Genomic DNA, 15,484 nt, shown 5'->3' on the forward strand with positions numbered 1-15,484 from the left:
AAACCCTTATTCAGGCATTCGTCACTTCCTGCTTCGATTATTCCAATGCCCTTCTCGACGGTCTCCCCAGCTCCACCATTCATAAAATCCAATTAATTCAAAACTCTGCTGCTCTTGTGCTCATCTGCACCAAACACCCCAGTTTTTGCTAAACTCCACTGGTTTATTATTACTCCTTGTCAAGATCTTCACGATCAGGCACAGATTATTTCATGCCCTGACATCTCCCTACTTTTCTGACTTGCTTACACCCACTCCACTACCCATCACCATGGCTCAACTGGCTCTGGTCCCTTCCACTGCACCATCGCTGGCTGTACTTTCAGCTGCTACACCCCGAAACTATGGAACTCTGCCTCAATCCCTTCGCATTGCGAAGTTTTGAAACTAGTAAAAGTGAGTTATAGGAGAGAGAATTAAATGTAGGAATGTACAAGACTGGAAATGATTGGTCCGTTTGACTGATCCCAAGCTTTGAAGCATGCTATTTGATGTTCTATTTAATTGTATCAATTGCTTCTTTTGCCAGTGTATCATAGCTTCCTTTTGATATTGTCTGCTTCTGTCTCCTTGGATGGTGTGTTCCGAATAATGTTTGCTGGAATTGATCACTTGCAGACGCAAACAATTTTTTTTGAGAGGTTCACATATTTCTTTGAGTTCCTATGTTTAAAGCAACCAATGTTTGGGAGTTCCATTCTTTGTATTTAAAAAGAACAGCACTCTTTAACGTATTTAGGTGCCCTCCCCGCAGTCCACTTGAACAAAGCAAAAATACTGCAGGGCTGGAAGTCTGAAACAAAAACAAAGAGAGCTTTGAAGGGTCGTGGACCCGAAACGTTGACTCACTTTCCTTTCTCCATAGATGCTGCCTGACCTGCTGAGTTTTCCCAGCTCTCTCTGTTTTTGTTACGCATTCCACTTGAAAGTTATAAAATTGACCAAATCATGGTTTCCCTTTTTAACAACAATGTTCATATTGCACCCTTGCTTGTTCATTTTCTAAGCATACTCAATTACTCTGCATCATTGGGACGTCCTCCCGACGTGAAAAGCGCTGTATCAAATGCAAGGATTATTATCATGTGTAGTGGCTATTTATACACATTAAAAAGCTTAGATTAAGCTTTGGAAATAAGTTCAGTTGTTAACTGAGAAAATTATTGTGTCCAAAATGAGCCCTAAGAAGCCAAAAAGGTTTGAGGAAAATTTGCTGTTGGATACTGCTTGTTCTCGCTGTAGGCTGTTCGGCTAATTGGTTGATTTGCGTTTTTAAGCGTGGCTGTTGTTTGAAGAGATGTTAAACCAAGATCCCTACTGAATGTTCATGTGGATTTTTGAAATTCTATCAATTTTTTTGAAAGTAGTGGGGAGTTTGTCCCAGTGCCCTGACAACAATCCAGATTACCTGGTTGTTCACCACATATGTTTGTGAAGTTTGGAATAAATGTTTACCTACACCAATTGTGTAGCCAGTTCACTGCAGTTGATGGTAATTAGCCAGTGAAGCTTTGAGACATTTTGATGTGAGAAGACATGAAAAAATGCATGTTCTTTCTTGTAGGTTGGACTGCTACATAAGTGTATTTGAATCAAAAATGGCTGGCTAGATGGAAAGTTTAGCATCTATCAAAGGGCAACATTTTCCTTGAAGAGTTGTCTTTATTCCAGTATTTTATACTAATAATATCATTATTTATCATCAGGACCACATACCATACCCAGTGTTGGATACAAATCCATTTTGGTTGAGTATCCTAGCCTCTTTTTGTCAATTTGGCTCAATTGATGGCAGTCTCACCTCCAGGTTGGAAAGTTATGGGTTCCTGTTCTACATGACATGAGCTCAAAGCCTAGTGCAGGACTGGAGGAGAGGTTTGGTGTATGAGGTGTGAGATTTAATATCTCAGATGAAACATTAAATTGGTCTAGTACAACAGTGCAGGTTGACAATAAAACACAATATTTTTGAAAAGAGAAAGGTTCTCAGGTTTCCTGGCTCAATCGTTGTAATCCCCCAAATGAACTCATAATTTAATGAATAGATGTTTGATTACACTTTTTGTATTTATGAAATAGAGTACTCTGAGCAGATGTTTAGTGACTTGTAAATAAAGAGTTAAACATTGCAAAGCATTACTGCTGATTTATTGAGAAACAATCCTCAGATGTTTACCAATAGTATGTTACTGTATAATAAAAACACAATCAGACTTTCATCAAGCCAGCTAGTATTAGCACTGGTTAGCATTGTATAAATGTTTGATGCTTTATCACTAAGACCCTTTTCTCAAAAAATAGCTAATGCATTTTGCAATAACAAGCTGCAGACTAATTTAATTTAGATGTTTAATTTACAGGCTTCGTGCCCAAATGGCCAATATTCATACATGAACTGTGCCAGTGAATGTTGATAGGTTATTCTGCCTCAGCACACATCACTGCCAAACCTGACTCGTCACCTGATTTACACTCCTCTCCCCAAAAGGGTGGGTGGAGGGTGAAAGATTCCTGCTTATTTTGGGTGGGGAAATCAGGTTTGGCTGTGACGCGCACTCTTCCATTAGGGAATTCTCGTTAGCAATAAGTAGCAATTTCTCCCTTAATTAATGGGCATTGAGGCCAATTTTAGTGCCCGAACTGCTAACTCACCAGAGATGAGGATTCATATCCTGGAACCATTAATTCTTTGACCAAAACTCTGCAGCTCGTGTACTGCACCAGGCTCCGTGACCCCATCACTCCCGCCCTCGCCTGACTCCATTGGCTCCCCATCCCCCAGAGGATTGAGTTCAAGATCCTTGTCCTCACCTTTAAAGCCATCCATGGCCTTGCCTCCTCCTACCTCTCTGATCTGCTGACTCCCTACCAACCTGTTCGCTCCCTCCGTTCAAAGGGCTCCGGCCTGCTCCATGTCTCCCATCCAACCCGCCCTACCATTGGTGGCCGGGCTTTCAGCCTCTCTGCCCCCACACTCTGGAACGCCATCCCATGGTTCCTTCGCCCCGCTTCCACCCTTGCCTCCTTCAAGGCCAGTCTCAAGACCCTTCACTTCGACCGTGCCTTTGGTCGCCCTCCCACCTCTCTGCCTTCCCTCACCCCTACCCCACCCCTCCCCCATGCTCGGGCCCCGACACCTGACTGTTCAGCGATTTGGGACGTCCTCCCGACGTGAAAGGCGCTCTCTAAATGTAATTTTGTTGTTGTTGACTTTCTGGTTTCCATCTTACCAGTGTCTTTACCACTAAGTCATCACAGGATGTTTTGAAATCAATGAAAAGGACCTTTCTAACACCCTTTGGCTCATTTAGTGTGATAATATCAAGGTATTGGAGCCACAATTTAAGTGGGAAATTGGACAAAATTTATTAAAGTATCTATAACATGATGTTGAACTTATTCAAATTAATTTAGGACAATCTTACACAATTGTGTCTTTCAATGTGTTATGAATATTCATTATTTAATAAGCCTTGCATTTGTTATAGTGTTCTTATCACATCATCAAGGGGTTTTAAAGCTTTTCACAGGATATACTGTGAAGTGTGTTTTCACTACGTTTGATATGCTTAAAGTTAAGCAGGATACCAAGCGTCATTTCCCTCATTTGGAACTGCACAGGCTATTAGAAAGAGCTTCACTGACTTTCATCTTCAGAAAACATGGAGTACTAAGAGTTTTGTAATTATTTCCATTAAAATTGTGTGCAGCAATGGTTGTGCAAAGATAGCCTCCAGTCGAGTAAATCTTTTCAGTTAAGCCTGCTTTTGGTTAGAATTTATGGACTTTGAAGATCAGGATCACAGTGAATAGAATGGATCAGACCAAAATAGAATATAATGGGAGATTGCAGCTGCCTTCATTCAAAATCTCATCCACTAGCTAATGGATTTTAGAACTGCTTTTAATGCAATAGTAATTTGTTAAGAAACACTTTTTGTTCAGTGTCAGTATAGTTTAGTGGTGACTCGACAAAATGGCAAATAATTAAATCCTGAGATTGTATTTGATCTTTTTGGCACAATGCTCCTTGATTTTGTGAAGCCCCCTGAGAAGTCAAAGTTGCCAAAATGTTGACATATCCTTTGCGACTGTTCTGCATTTGGTATGCTTACAGTAAAATAGGATACAAACATCATTTGCCTCATTTGGAACTGCACAGGCTAGAAAAAGCTTCACTGACTGTCGATTCTTTCATCTTCAGATAACAATGAGTGATGGAACTCAAAGCAGTTTCTTAAATTTGGAATCACTTGAATTGCAAGTGTAATTAGCTAAGTTATTTTTTTTTTGGTCAACCAGATTTCTGACACAAGTGGAAACCCATCACCATGCTTGAGAGTATCCAAATCAAACGAGTTCCATGCATCCCACCTCTACATGGAAGTTCCAGAGATATTCATTTGAATGGAATGCACTCCTTGGAGGGACGCATCCTGGGCACCTAATTCCAGAGAGTATTAGATACAAGTTGGCAAGAGCCAAGGCTTGGGGGCTCCAAACTATGTGGTTTTAGTCTAACCAGTTAAAACCACCTGGCTTTCTATTGAAGGCACTGTCAGGCAAACCTTCTTTCTGATGTACCTATCCATGAGGGCTTTGGCTTGCAGGGTTAACGGGAGCTGAGCGGGAAGAGTCCCTGCCCGCAGTGACTGGTCTGCCCTTCAAGTGCCTAACAAGCGACTGTTTGTGGGACACTGCTGTGCACAATTGGTTACCGAGTTTCGCCCACAAAATATAGTCAATTCACTTTACTATATATTATATATATATATATATATGTTAGATATTATGTTACCTTGGAGCCAGTTCAGCTCCAAAGAGACCCCACTTACTTCCCTCACAAAGTGGACAGTTACTAGTTGGTCCTTTTGACATCTGATAAGTACGGGTTTGAGTCATCACTGGATGGATGGCAGGTACAAGGAATTTGGAAGCTTTCAGGATTTCGAGTTTGCGAATATCTTATTTTAGATTCCAAGTTTATATTTTAGCTGCGCTATGAGCAGATCCTCAACTTTTTTTTATTGTTTTAAACTCTGTTGAATGATTTTGAAATTACTCTGAATTTTGAAATTACTTATGGAATCCTACAATATATATATTTCTTTGTTTTAATTGTATAGAACACTGGACTTTTAGTCTGTTTCATGCTACCAGAATCTGTAATCTGTCGATGAACTCCATACTTTTGGTGTCTTATTCCTGCAGATTCCAGACACAAGTTGAATCGTGGTTATTAAGTGTGTGTGCCTGGCTCAATTGCATACCTTTGATTGTCCAGCTCCTCGGATCATCCTTCCGATGTAAAAGACGCTATATAAATGCAATTAGTTGTTTTGTTGGAGTCCAAGCTCAACTTTCTTTACTTTTAAAACCACACAGGAACAAAGTTTAATTTGATATCCTTTCTTCTAGGGATCAAGCATGATGGAACAATGTGTGATACATGCCGACAGCAACCAATTATTGGCATTCGCTGGAAATGTGCAGAGTGTACAAATTATGACCTTTGTACTGTTTGCTACCATGGAGACAAGCATCATCTGAGGCACAGATTCTACAGAATTACCATTCCAGGAAGTGAGAGGTAACTGAACTGTGTGTGTGTGTGCCTTTTCAGGGAAATAACTTGGAATTTTAGTAAGCCTATGTTATCCTGTTTACCTTAATGATCATTGTCCTCTTTGGCTGATTGCATAATTCAGAATGACTCACAGGATGCTTTAATGTGGTAATGATACTTGATGCTGTTAGCCTTCTTGTTAATATGGCAAAGAAGCAGAAATTTTGGTGATCTGTAGAGGCGGATAGTCTGTGAATATGAGGTATCCGAGCCATTGTACATTGCCAAAAAAAATTCTTGAAAGTATTTTTTCCATATGAGGAACAAAATGTTTGTTGTCAGGATGGATGAAATGGAATCTGGCCTTTTTCTTAATTTTAGGATTCCTACTGTGGTGCCCTGCATACTGTTTGTCCATGTCAATCGAGTATGCTGAGGTTGACTTGGATCAGGGATATTCCCCTTCTCAACCGTAGTAAAATAATTTTGGTTTTCATTTTTCCCCGGGTATTTAAGGTATATTCTGACCTAGATATTTTTATGAAATGTGGTTGCTGTTTCACTTACACCATTGAAAAAGGGGAACGGCAGCCTGCAATCCCCTCAGTTACATATACGTTTAAAATTAAACCTTGGGCTTTCCTGCTGACGTGCTTTTCATGAACTCAGTCATCAGAATGCCGCAGTAACCACAGTGTAAAACAACGTTGCCAGGCATAGATCACTGAACTTCCTCTTTGAGAATCTGTAATCAACAATTACTGTTGAGTGAGTAGTCCTGTGACACATCATATCTTTGGATACCTCACTTTACATTTTGATGCAGTATTTCCAATATTTTTGTTAAAAAGTTTGGTAACTGTTTTGGTGAGGTTATATTGGATAATATTGCACAATTTTAGCTTATTAATGTCCAGGTTAATCCTGTTCAGATGGCTAAATCTCTTAAGATTGAGCATTCCATTGTAACTGCTGTAACATATTACATTATTTGAGCACTTGTACAACAGCATTGTAGTTCTGTTTTTCATATGTATAACGTGTGAGCAAAAGAATGAAAGGACAACAATGGTAAAATGGAAAATATACGATGCCACTTTGGTTTCTGTGGTTACCAATTTATTTTGGGGGGCCCAGGCCTGTACTTGTTTTTTTTTAAATGTTGTTCACAATATTGTAAAAAAACAAATCTTGTTGATGGAGAGGTGGGAAAGTCAGACCAGGAGTTTCCGTACCTTCTGGGAATGGTGCCTGCAAAGGCTCAAGAACAGGTCATCTATCTGTTATCTGGATGAAGGCAATTTGATTTTTTAATGTAACTAGTAAATTGATTTTCCACCACCCACTACCTCCTCCGTGGCAGGCATCCGCTAGGCAGCCTCATCCACCTGCCCCTTGTTACCCACCACCACACCCTCTCTGGCCCCCTCACCTTCCTCATCATCTCCTCCTACCACCACCCCCATTCTACATTCCTTCCTCCCCATCTCTCCCTCCTCCCTCTCACCCATCATCACCTCCATGAAACCCCACCACCTGCTGCCTCGACCCCCTCCCCACCAACTTACTGGTCACCCAGCTCCCCATCCTCTGCCCACTACTGGCTGACGTCATCAACCAGTCCCTCTCCTCCAAATCAGTCCCTGCCCCCCTCAAAACTGCTGTCGTCACCTCCCTCCTGAAAATACCTTCCCTAGATCCCTCAAACCCCAGCCACTACCGCCCTATTTCTAACCTGCCCTTCCTCTCAAAAGTTCTAGAACGTGTTGTTGCCAATCAACTTTGTGCAAACCTCTCCTCCCACTCCCTCTTCGAACCCCTCCAGTCCAGTTTCTGCCCTGCCCACAGTACAGAGACTGCGCTTGTAAAAGTCACAAATGACATCCTCTCTATCTGTGACCAGGGCTCCCTCTGCCTCCTTGTCTTCCTGGACCTCTCTGCCGCGTCCGACACAGTCGAACACGCCATTCTCCTCCACCACCTTTCCTCTGTCATCCACCTCAGTGGGACCACACTCACCTGGTTCGAGTCCTACCTCACAAACCGCCAGCAATACATCTGCACAAACGGCTTCTCCTCCCGCTCTCACCCGGTCACTTGTGAGGTACCCCAAGGATCCATCCTTGGCCCCCTCCTCTTTCTGATCTATATGCTCCCTCTTGGGGATGTCATCCGCAGACATGGAGTACACTTCCACATGTATGCAGACGACATCCAACTCTATTTTTCCACCTCTCTTTGCGACCCCCAGTCCCCTGATGTTCTGTCAGCCTGCCTTTCAGATCTCAGGTTGGATAAGCGCAAATTTCCTTCAGCTGAACATTGACAAGAAGGAAGCCATACTCTTTGGCTTTTGTCAATGTTTAAAATCTCACGGCTCTCACTTCCTCCACCTACCTGACCTCCCCCTAAAACTCTCTGAACCCGTATGCAACCTAAGTGCCAGGTTCAACCCCCCCCCCCAATTATCCTTCCTCCCCACATCCAGTCCCTCACCAGCACCGCCTTCTTCCACCTCCAACGCATCGCCCGTCTCCGCCAATACCTCTCCCCAAAAGCCGCTGAAACCCTGGTCCATACCTTTGTCACCTCTCAGCTGGACTATAACGCCCTCCTCCCCGGTCTCCCATCCACTACCATCCATAAAATCCAAATCATTCAAAATTCTGCCACCTGCAATCTCACCCGCACGAAACTCCGCTCCCCGATCACCCCAATCCTTGCCAGACTGCACTGGCTGTCTATCCCAGAGAGGATTGACCGAGATCCTCACCCTTGTATTCAAATCCCTCCACTCCTCTGCACTCCCCTACCTCTCTGACCTCCTCAAAACAGTGCCTGCTCCACCCTCGGCGGCCGTGCCTTCAGCCACTACACCCCGAGGCTCTGGAACTCCCTTCCTCACTCCCTTTGCCTCGCTCCCTCTCTTCCTATTTTCAGGTCTCTGCTGAAGACCTTTCTTTTCGACCGCACCTTTGGCCACCTTCCTCCCCCTCCCCCTGGCTCGGTCCCGGGACCCATTACTGTGAAGCGCTCTGAGACGCCGTCCGGTGTGGAGGGCACTATATAAATTCAAGTTGTTGTTTTCAGATTTTCCTTTGTTTAGTAACAGTTTCATTTTAAAATATTTTTGATAGGGTTTTGCTTGAATCACGGCGCAAGTCAAAGAAGATAACAGCAAGAGGGATCTGTGCTGGTGCACGAGTGGTTCGCGGAGTGGACTGGCAGTGGGAGGACCAAGATGGAGGCAATGGTCGGAGAGGAAAGGTGAGATCTGTTTTAGCAATAAGTATTTGTGAATTGGAATTTAATATAGTTGAACAGCTGCAGTATTGATTGATCTCGCCTTCAGCACCTCCGGGTTGTACAAATTATCCTTTTTCGGAATTCTTACAATTATGAAAGACAATATTGTTAAATGCTTGTTTTCCTATGTCTATTTAAAACCTACACTTATTTTTCTTCTGAGTAATTCAGTTGTGGGGCGACCAGAAATCACAGTGGGCAGTTGAGAGAACTGTGATCAGCAGCTCAAATAGTATGCAAATATAATGGGTCTTTCAACAGAAGATCAACAAAGACAGGTTAGCATTCTGTGTATGACATCTGGTGCAGGGTCCTGCCTGAAGCTTCAGTTCAATCCTTCTCTTTTAGATGCTGATTGATTTGCTGTGGATCATTTGTAGTCTTTGTAATGTTTTCTACTTGCATATGCTGAAAGTTAATTGTGTTAAGTGGTAATGATAATTAAGTGGTAATGATATGTTGCTTGATGGTTTGGTTACACTGCACCAACAACAACAACAAGTTTCCATTTATTGAGCGCCTTTCACGTTGGGAGGACGTCCCAAGGCGCTGTACAGTTGGGTCAGGACCCGAACAAGGGAGAAATGGTCAGGGTGAGGGGAGGGAAGGGAGGGAGCGAGGAGGGGGTAGAGAGTCGAGAGGGGAGCTGAAGGCACGGTCAAAGAGAAAGGTCTTGAGACCGGCCTTGAAGGAGGAAAGGAAGGAGGCGGCGAAGGCACTGGGGGATGGAGTTCCAGAGCCTCGGGGCAAGAGGTATGACACTACAATACAAATTTACATATCGCTTTCCATGTTGGGAGGACACCCCAAGGCACTGGACAGTTCAAGGTTTGCAATTGAGCTGGGGAAGCAGGGCGAGTGATGGAGGGGAGCGGAGGGAGCAGCCGGGTTGGTACAATTTGAGGAAGTTGCAGAAGGAGGATAGGAGACATGGAGGGAATTAAAGGTGGGAATGAGGATCTTGAACTCAATCCTTTGGGGGATGGCAAGCCAGTCGAGCTGGCCGAGGAGCCTGGTGTAGGAAAGTCATGGGAAAGTTACTGCTAATGGATCCATTGTGTGCTGTAGGTGTTTGATGCTATACTTTGAAAATTCTCCAAGTGAGTTTCAAAGTTTAAAAAAAAGTTAACTATTGACTTGTATTCCTGACCAAGATATGTGGTTTGAAGTTTCTTTTTTGCTAACTGCTTTTTTGTAAGTGGAAACTCCTGCGTTTTGCAGTCCTTTTTGTATTTTCCATGTAGCAATTTTATAGGTAACTGCCTGCTGCTAATATGCTAAGTACAATTTATCTAAATGTTTGATGCTAAGAACCAAGTAACTGCAGTACTTTTATTAGAATTTGAGAATAAATCTATCAGATTATTGAAATTTTCCTTAATTGATTAATGCATTCGTGCCCAGTATAATTCAAAATAATGTTGGCTACGAAGGACATAACCAGTCAATTCTCTCGATGTAGAGGAAGATTGTCTTGGCATTGGACTGAATGTAGTTTTGAATCTCAGCTCAGGCTAGTTTTTAATTCCTTTCTTATTTAAAACTTGCTAAGGCTTTTTCTTTGTGTGGGTTAAAAGCATTAACCATTTCCTCACATCTTGTTTGCAGACACTAAAGGTGAGGAAATATTTTCTTAAGCATGCAGGATATCTCACCTGTATATGCAAACCAAATGACTATGATGTAGCTATGAAAATGTACTAATGTTTGAAGTTGAGTGAATGATGATTATAAAGCAGCTTCTGTAAAAGTACAACTTTAATAACACGTGAGTAACAGCAGCGATGCCTACTTGCTAAAATCTTGAGTGTTGGGTGAAAGAGAAATGTTTGAGGGAAGGGATTGGAATTCATTTCTTAGGAGAAATAGGTCTTCCTTTCCACACCAAGTCTCTGGAAATACTCTTTCTCATAGTATATTTTTATGTTGACATATTTGCAGTTGAGAATTAAGAAAGCTGAACTGCAGTAGGACCATCTGAGGGTAGCCCCTCCTGAACCCAGTGCTAATGCCAGTTAAATGGTTATTGCTGTCTGTAAGCTTGTTGAGAGAATGAACACCATTGCAATATCTTTTGATACTCATTGTGTTGATTTTGTCTGCAAAATTGGAGTAGGGTTGATTTGCTTTGATTTGAAATTAAAATGCTGAATTATCCAAGCATAATTAATTTAATGTAAAAATACTGAACAAGCACGATTGATAAAAGCAACATAGCATCTACTGAAGGTGGCTATTGAGATTAAATTCATGTTTGCAGTTCTTTAGATCTTGTGAATCCTGTTCAAGAATAGAAAATTCAAAAACCCTGCTCATAAAACATTCCTCAATAAATAAAAATCATTGTACAGATACATTTTCTATTTTGGGGATTGTTATTTTTTAAATCAAGTTAGAAAAACATCTGCATTTGCATAGTATGTTTGGTACTATTAGTGAACAATAAGATTTACAGATCATGGTAATACAGTGCAGCTCTATTATACCATGAAATTTAGTAATGCAGTAGCAAAATGGACCCCATTTTGTTGTACATACATGCAGTTTATCTGCTCGGTTCCCGCAGGACAACAACCAGTTCTCATGCTAAAATGGCCAATTCTTGGGATGTTAGGATGCCACAATATCCTTTCCTGTGTTGGCAAACTGTTGACCTCAAAGTCTCTGTTTTTGTTTAGGATGGGAACCAACCAGTGAGCATAGGATGAAGCAGCTGTCTGTGATTACCTAGTGAAACTGACTATCCCAGCAATGAAGATTCCCTACTTGTTTTTTGCAAAAAGTGTTTTAGAAACATGCTACGTAGTTTGGCCTTGTTATACTGCCCATCTTTAAAGCGTAAATTTGTTTGCAACATGTTGCAATGGACATATGTAGTCGACTAATGCATGCCCAGTGAAACGGGCTTTCCCACCTTTTTAGAATTTGTGATTGGAATTTTATGGATCCCAATCCTCGCATTACAACTGAGCATACTGTGTTTTGAAAGTTCTTGTTTTTAATAATCATTATTCATGCCTTTGGTATAATGCCTTTCGTGTCAAGTGAACATCTCAAAGCGCTTCTTAGGATAGACTGTGAAATGGTCTTACTGTATTTTATGGATAAACACGGCAGCCAATTTGTGTAAACCAATGTTGCCCAAACCGCCATGATATGAATGACCAATTTTATTTTGGAAATCGTTAGCCAGCTCACCAGGAGAAACTCTTCTCTTCGAATACTGCCGTGTGATTTTTAAAGTCCACTTGAACAGGCAGATAGGGCCTCAATTTAACACCTCATCCAAAGGAAGGCAGATGCAGCAATGCAGCACACCTCCCACCACTGCATTGGAGTGTCAGCATAGATATGGGTTCCAAGTCCCAACATGGAGTTCGAACCTGTAATCTTCTTCCGAGGCGAGAGTGCTTCTAACTGAGCCAGGCTAACGCACATTTTTCAGAACATTCATAAAGTGTTTACAAACTAAACAAACAATTTAATTTTATATACCCTACAAACTATTTGGTTTTACAAATGGTTATTTAGGTACCGGAACTAATAAGTGCTCTTGACAGTGTTTGTTGTACCTTGTTATGATGTGGGTGTTTTATTTTGTAGGTGACTGAAATCCAGGATTGGAGTGCATCCAGCCCTCACAGTGCAGCATATGTTTTGTGGGACAATGGAGCCAAAAACCTTTACAGAGTGGGGTTTGAAGGCATGGTAAGAAAGGGCAGGCAAGGGTCATGAGCATAATGTGAGTGTGTGTGTGTCTGTGGTGGGGGAGTGGGGTGTAGGGTGCTCTATTGTATTAATTGATACACTCACTGATTGGAAAGTGTTCTTTCTGTTGTTGGCTAGTCACATTACAAATAAATTACCTTTTGGTTTGAAAATGTGAAGCTTATGGTTAAAAATACAATTTGTTTTGTGAAGCCCACGTTCAAACTTGAAATGGACTGCAGCTGTTTTAAATAACAATTCCATAGGAAAATCTCCAGGAGCGACTGGAGCAAGCAAGTCTGTGCAGATCTGGTTCTGCCTCTGGCTTGTGCATTGAAGATCCATTGCACACATTGAGTGAGAATAACATTGCTCTCCAATATATACGTTTGTTCACACATTGGTTCACAAGTGAATTTACTCATTTTGATTAATAATGTGAAATTGTTATTAATTATTTTAATCATGAAAGTTAAACAATAACTTGCAATTCCATCATGCCCTTCATGCCGGATGGCGTCTCTGAATGCTTAAGCGACTTAACATGATAACATAGGAATTGCAAATAAAATACAAGATACTTTAAAGATAAAATGAGCACACTGGAGTCATTCTGTTGTGAACAAAATTGTCATTTTAAATACTGAGCTTCTGCGAATCGTCTTTCCAACAAAAAAGATGATACTGAAACAAACAGCACTGTTGTAAAAAGAAGTCTAGAATAGCTATATTACTGTATTATTAACTGTGCACCTCAAACACTTAAAGCATAATTTTAGGTACAATTTTCTTTGTCCTTCCCCTAATTTGAACTAACTACCTGAAATGGGAGCCATTTGTACAAAGCTATATTTTGATTTGCTTGAAACTGCCAGTTTGAATGCAGTGGCTTCATGTTTGAGGTAGCTGCATCTTTTGAATACACTAGAAAACAGTTAGCTTCTCAAGAGTTTCAGATTTTGTTTTGCCTTCTGCAGACATGTTTTCTTTCTTTCCAACGGTTATATGGTCTCCTCACTTCCCATAAACTTCCTGTTTGAGAGGTTAGGCAAATTGCCTGTGCCAATGCTTTTGTACAAAATTGCTAACATTGACGTAATGTGCTGCATGCTTGGCTGTGTATAAGAGCGGCTGATGGTAGCTGGATAGCATCTGTTTAGCAATTGCCTGCAGCATCATAAATAGGATTGGTTGCAAAGGAGACTGATACTGCTCGTTGCCTTGAATTGCAGTTCCAGTGTGCGGCCACACTGTATTTCAGTGCTAATTTCTTCATTGATATTTTAATTGATTTTTTGGGTGCAGTGATGGCATATACTTGCATCCCATCTATTTATTGTCAGGTCTTGTGAACACCAAGCCTAAGCCCAATGGTTCTGAATTTTTTTTAGGCAATAGATTGCTGTGTCAGTAAATTGCTGTGCTATGAGCTGTTTAGGGAATAGGTGTGTGCAGTCGTTGTGATGAAACTCTCTAGAATTAACTCAAGTAGAGCCCAAGGTAATTTCTCATTTATTTTTGGCATCTTATGGTAGTCACCAAGAGTGTTTTTGTGGAATTATGGATTGTTACCAATACAATGAGATGGCCAGACTGATTTAAGATTGGGTAAGTTTGTTCATTCCCCATAATGCGATTATACTCCAGAGCATTGCTGTCCAACCCAAATTGACAAATGGCCACTGAGTGACAAAAATGGCCACTTTATATTTAAAAAGGACTCATTGCTAAAAAGGCAATACATACAGAACATCATACATATATACTTCTATATTGTTTTGCACATTTTTATACACTGCATATGCTCTTTTAGTACTGCACATAAGCAGCAGTGGGTTTTTCTATGCAACAATACATTTTCAATAGCAACAATTTTACTTTCATCAACCAACTGAAATGGTAATACTGCATCATATGTCTACGCACATAACGACACAGTATAAATTGATTCAGATTACACCATAGAAAAGGAAGGAAACTGTTACGTCTCGGGTGCATCCAGCCAATCAGGAACAGGCATGGACTAAGCAGAGTACGTGCTCCTGATGTGACTATATAACAATAAAGCTGTACTTTAACGTACAAAAAAATGCACATCAGATCACGTGAAGTAAGTGATTTTGCATTTAGTTTGAATGGAATAAATGGAGCATATTGCCGTCACCAGATGTGAATAAGATACTGTTTCTGCTGGATTTCTGAGGCTGGAATGTAGAAATGCTTTCCTTCAAACGTGATTATTGAAACTTGAATGTCCAAGATACATTATTTCCATTCCCAAGTTTACTGAAGTAATATGGAAAGCGAGTTCTGTTTGTCAATCCATATTTTCAGGTGTGACGCGTGAAAGTAATTCTGGAGGTTGTATATAACCTATGGTATATTTGAATGATTATACAGTTTTTTTTCCCTCCCTTTCAACTAGTCTGACTTGAAATGTGTCCAGGATGCAAAAGGAGGTTCCTTTTACAGAGATCATTGTCCTGTGCTGGGTGAGTATGTTCAGAAATGTGTTATAGCAAACACAAAGCGAATGGCGGTTCAGAACAGTGATATAGAATATAAGAGATTCAGGCTCAGATGCAGCACAAACTGATGAGATGAACAAGACTTAGTGAAATTATCTTGCAACCTAAGTGAAATCATTTGACCCTCCTCAAAACAGTTTCATGTTGAATGTATTTCACATCACAACTGCCTTTTCTTTGAATTGAAGTAAGTAGGGACTTGCGTTTGGGGTGCCATAAATTAGTGCATCGGATTGCTTTGCTTTATATTGTTGTTTTTATTTTGAACAATATTGACCATAGCACTTTGGGTATCTTTTCATCCATAATCAGCTAAAATCCAGTAGATTTATTTTTCACAAGATTTTAAGGTCAGTAGTATAGAAAAAGAATGTGG

The 15,484-nt window shown here is 41.0% G+C and overlaps 1 protein-coding gene across 1 annotated transcript in view; it reads left to right on the forward strand.

Annotated features, from left to right (window-relative positions):
• The window catches only part of mib1 (MIB E3 ubiquitin protein ligase 1), a 112,630-nt gene that overhangs the window by 3,059 nt on the left and 94,087 nt on the right, over positions 1–15,484 (forward strand). The window contains exons 2-5 of the mRNA XM_007901642.2: positions 5,419–5,590; positions 8,704–8,833; positions 12,476–12,580; positions 15,006–15,072. Of these exons, the coding sequence (XP_007899833.1) occupies positions 5,419–5,590; positions 8,704–8,833; positions 12,476–12,580; positions 15,006–15,072 (474 nt within the window). The remainder of the gene's footprint in view (positions 1–5,418; positions 5,591–8,703; positions 8,834–12,475; positions 12,581–15,005; positions 15,073–15,484) is intronic.

This window comes from Callorhinchus milii, unplaced genomic scaffold (assembly GCF_018977255.1).
Source record: "Callorhinchus milii isolate IMCB2004 unplaced genomic scaffold, IMCB_Cmil_1.0 Scaffold2, whole genome shotgun sequence".
In the NCBI taxonomy this organism is placed as follows: domain Eukaryota; kingdom Metazoa; phylum Chordata; class Chondrichthyes; order Chimaeriformes; family Callorhinchidae; genus Callorhinchus; species Callorhinchus milii.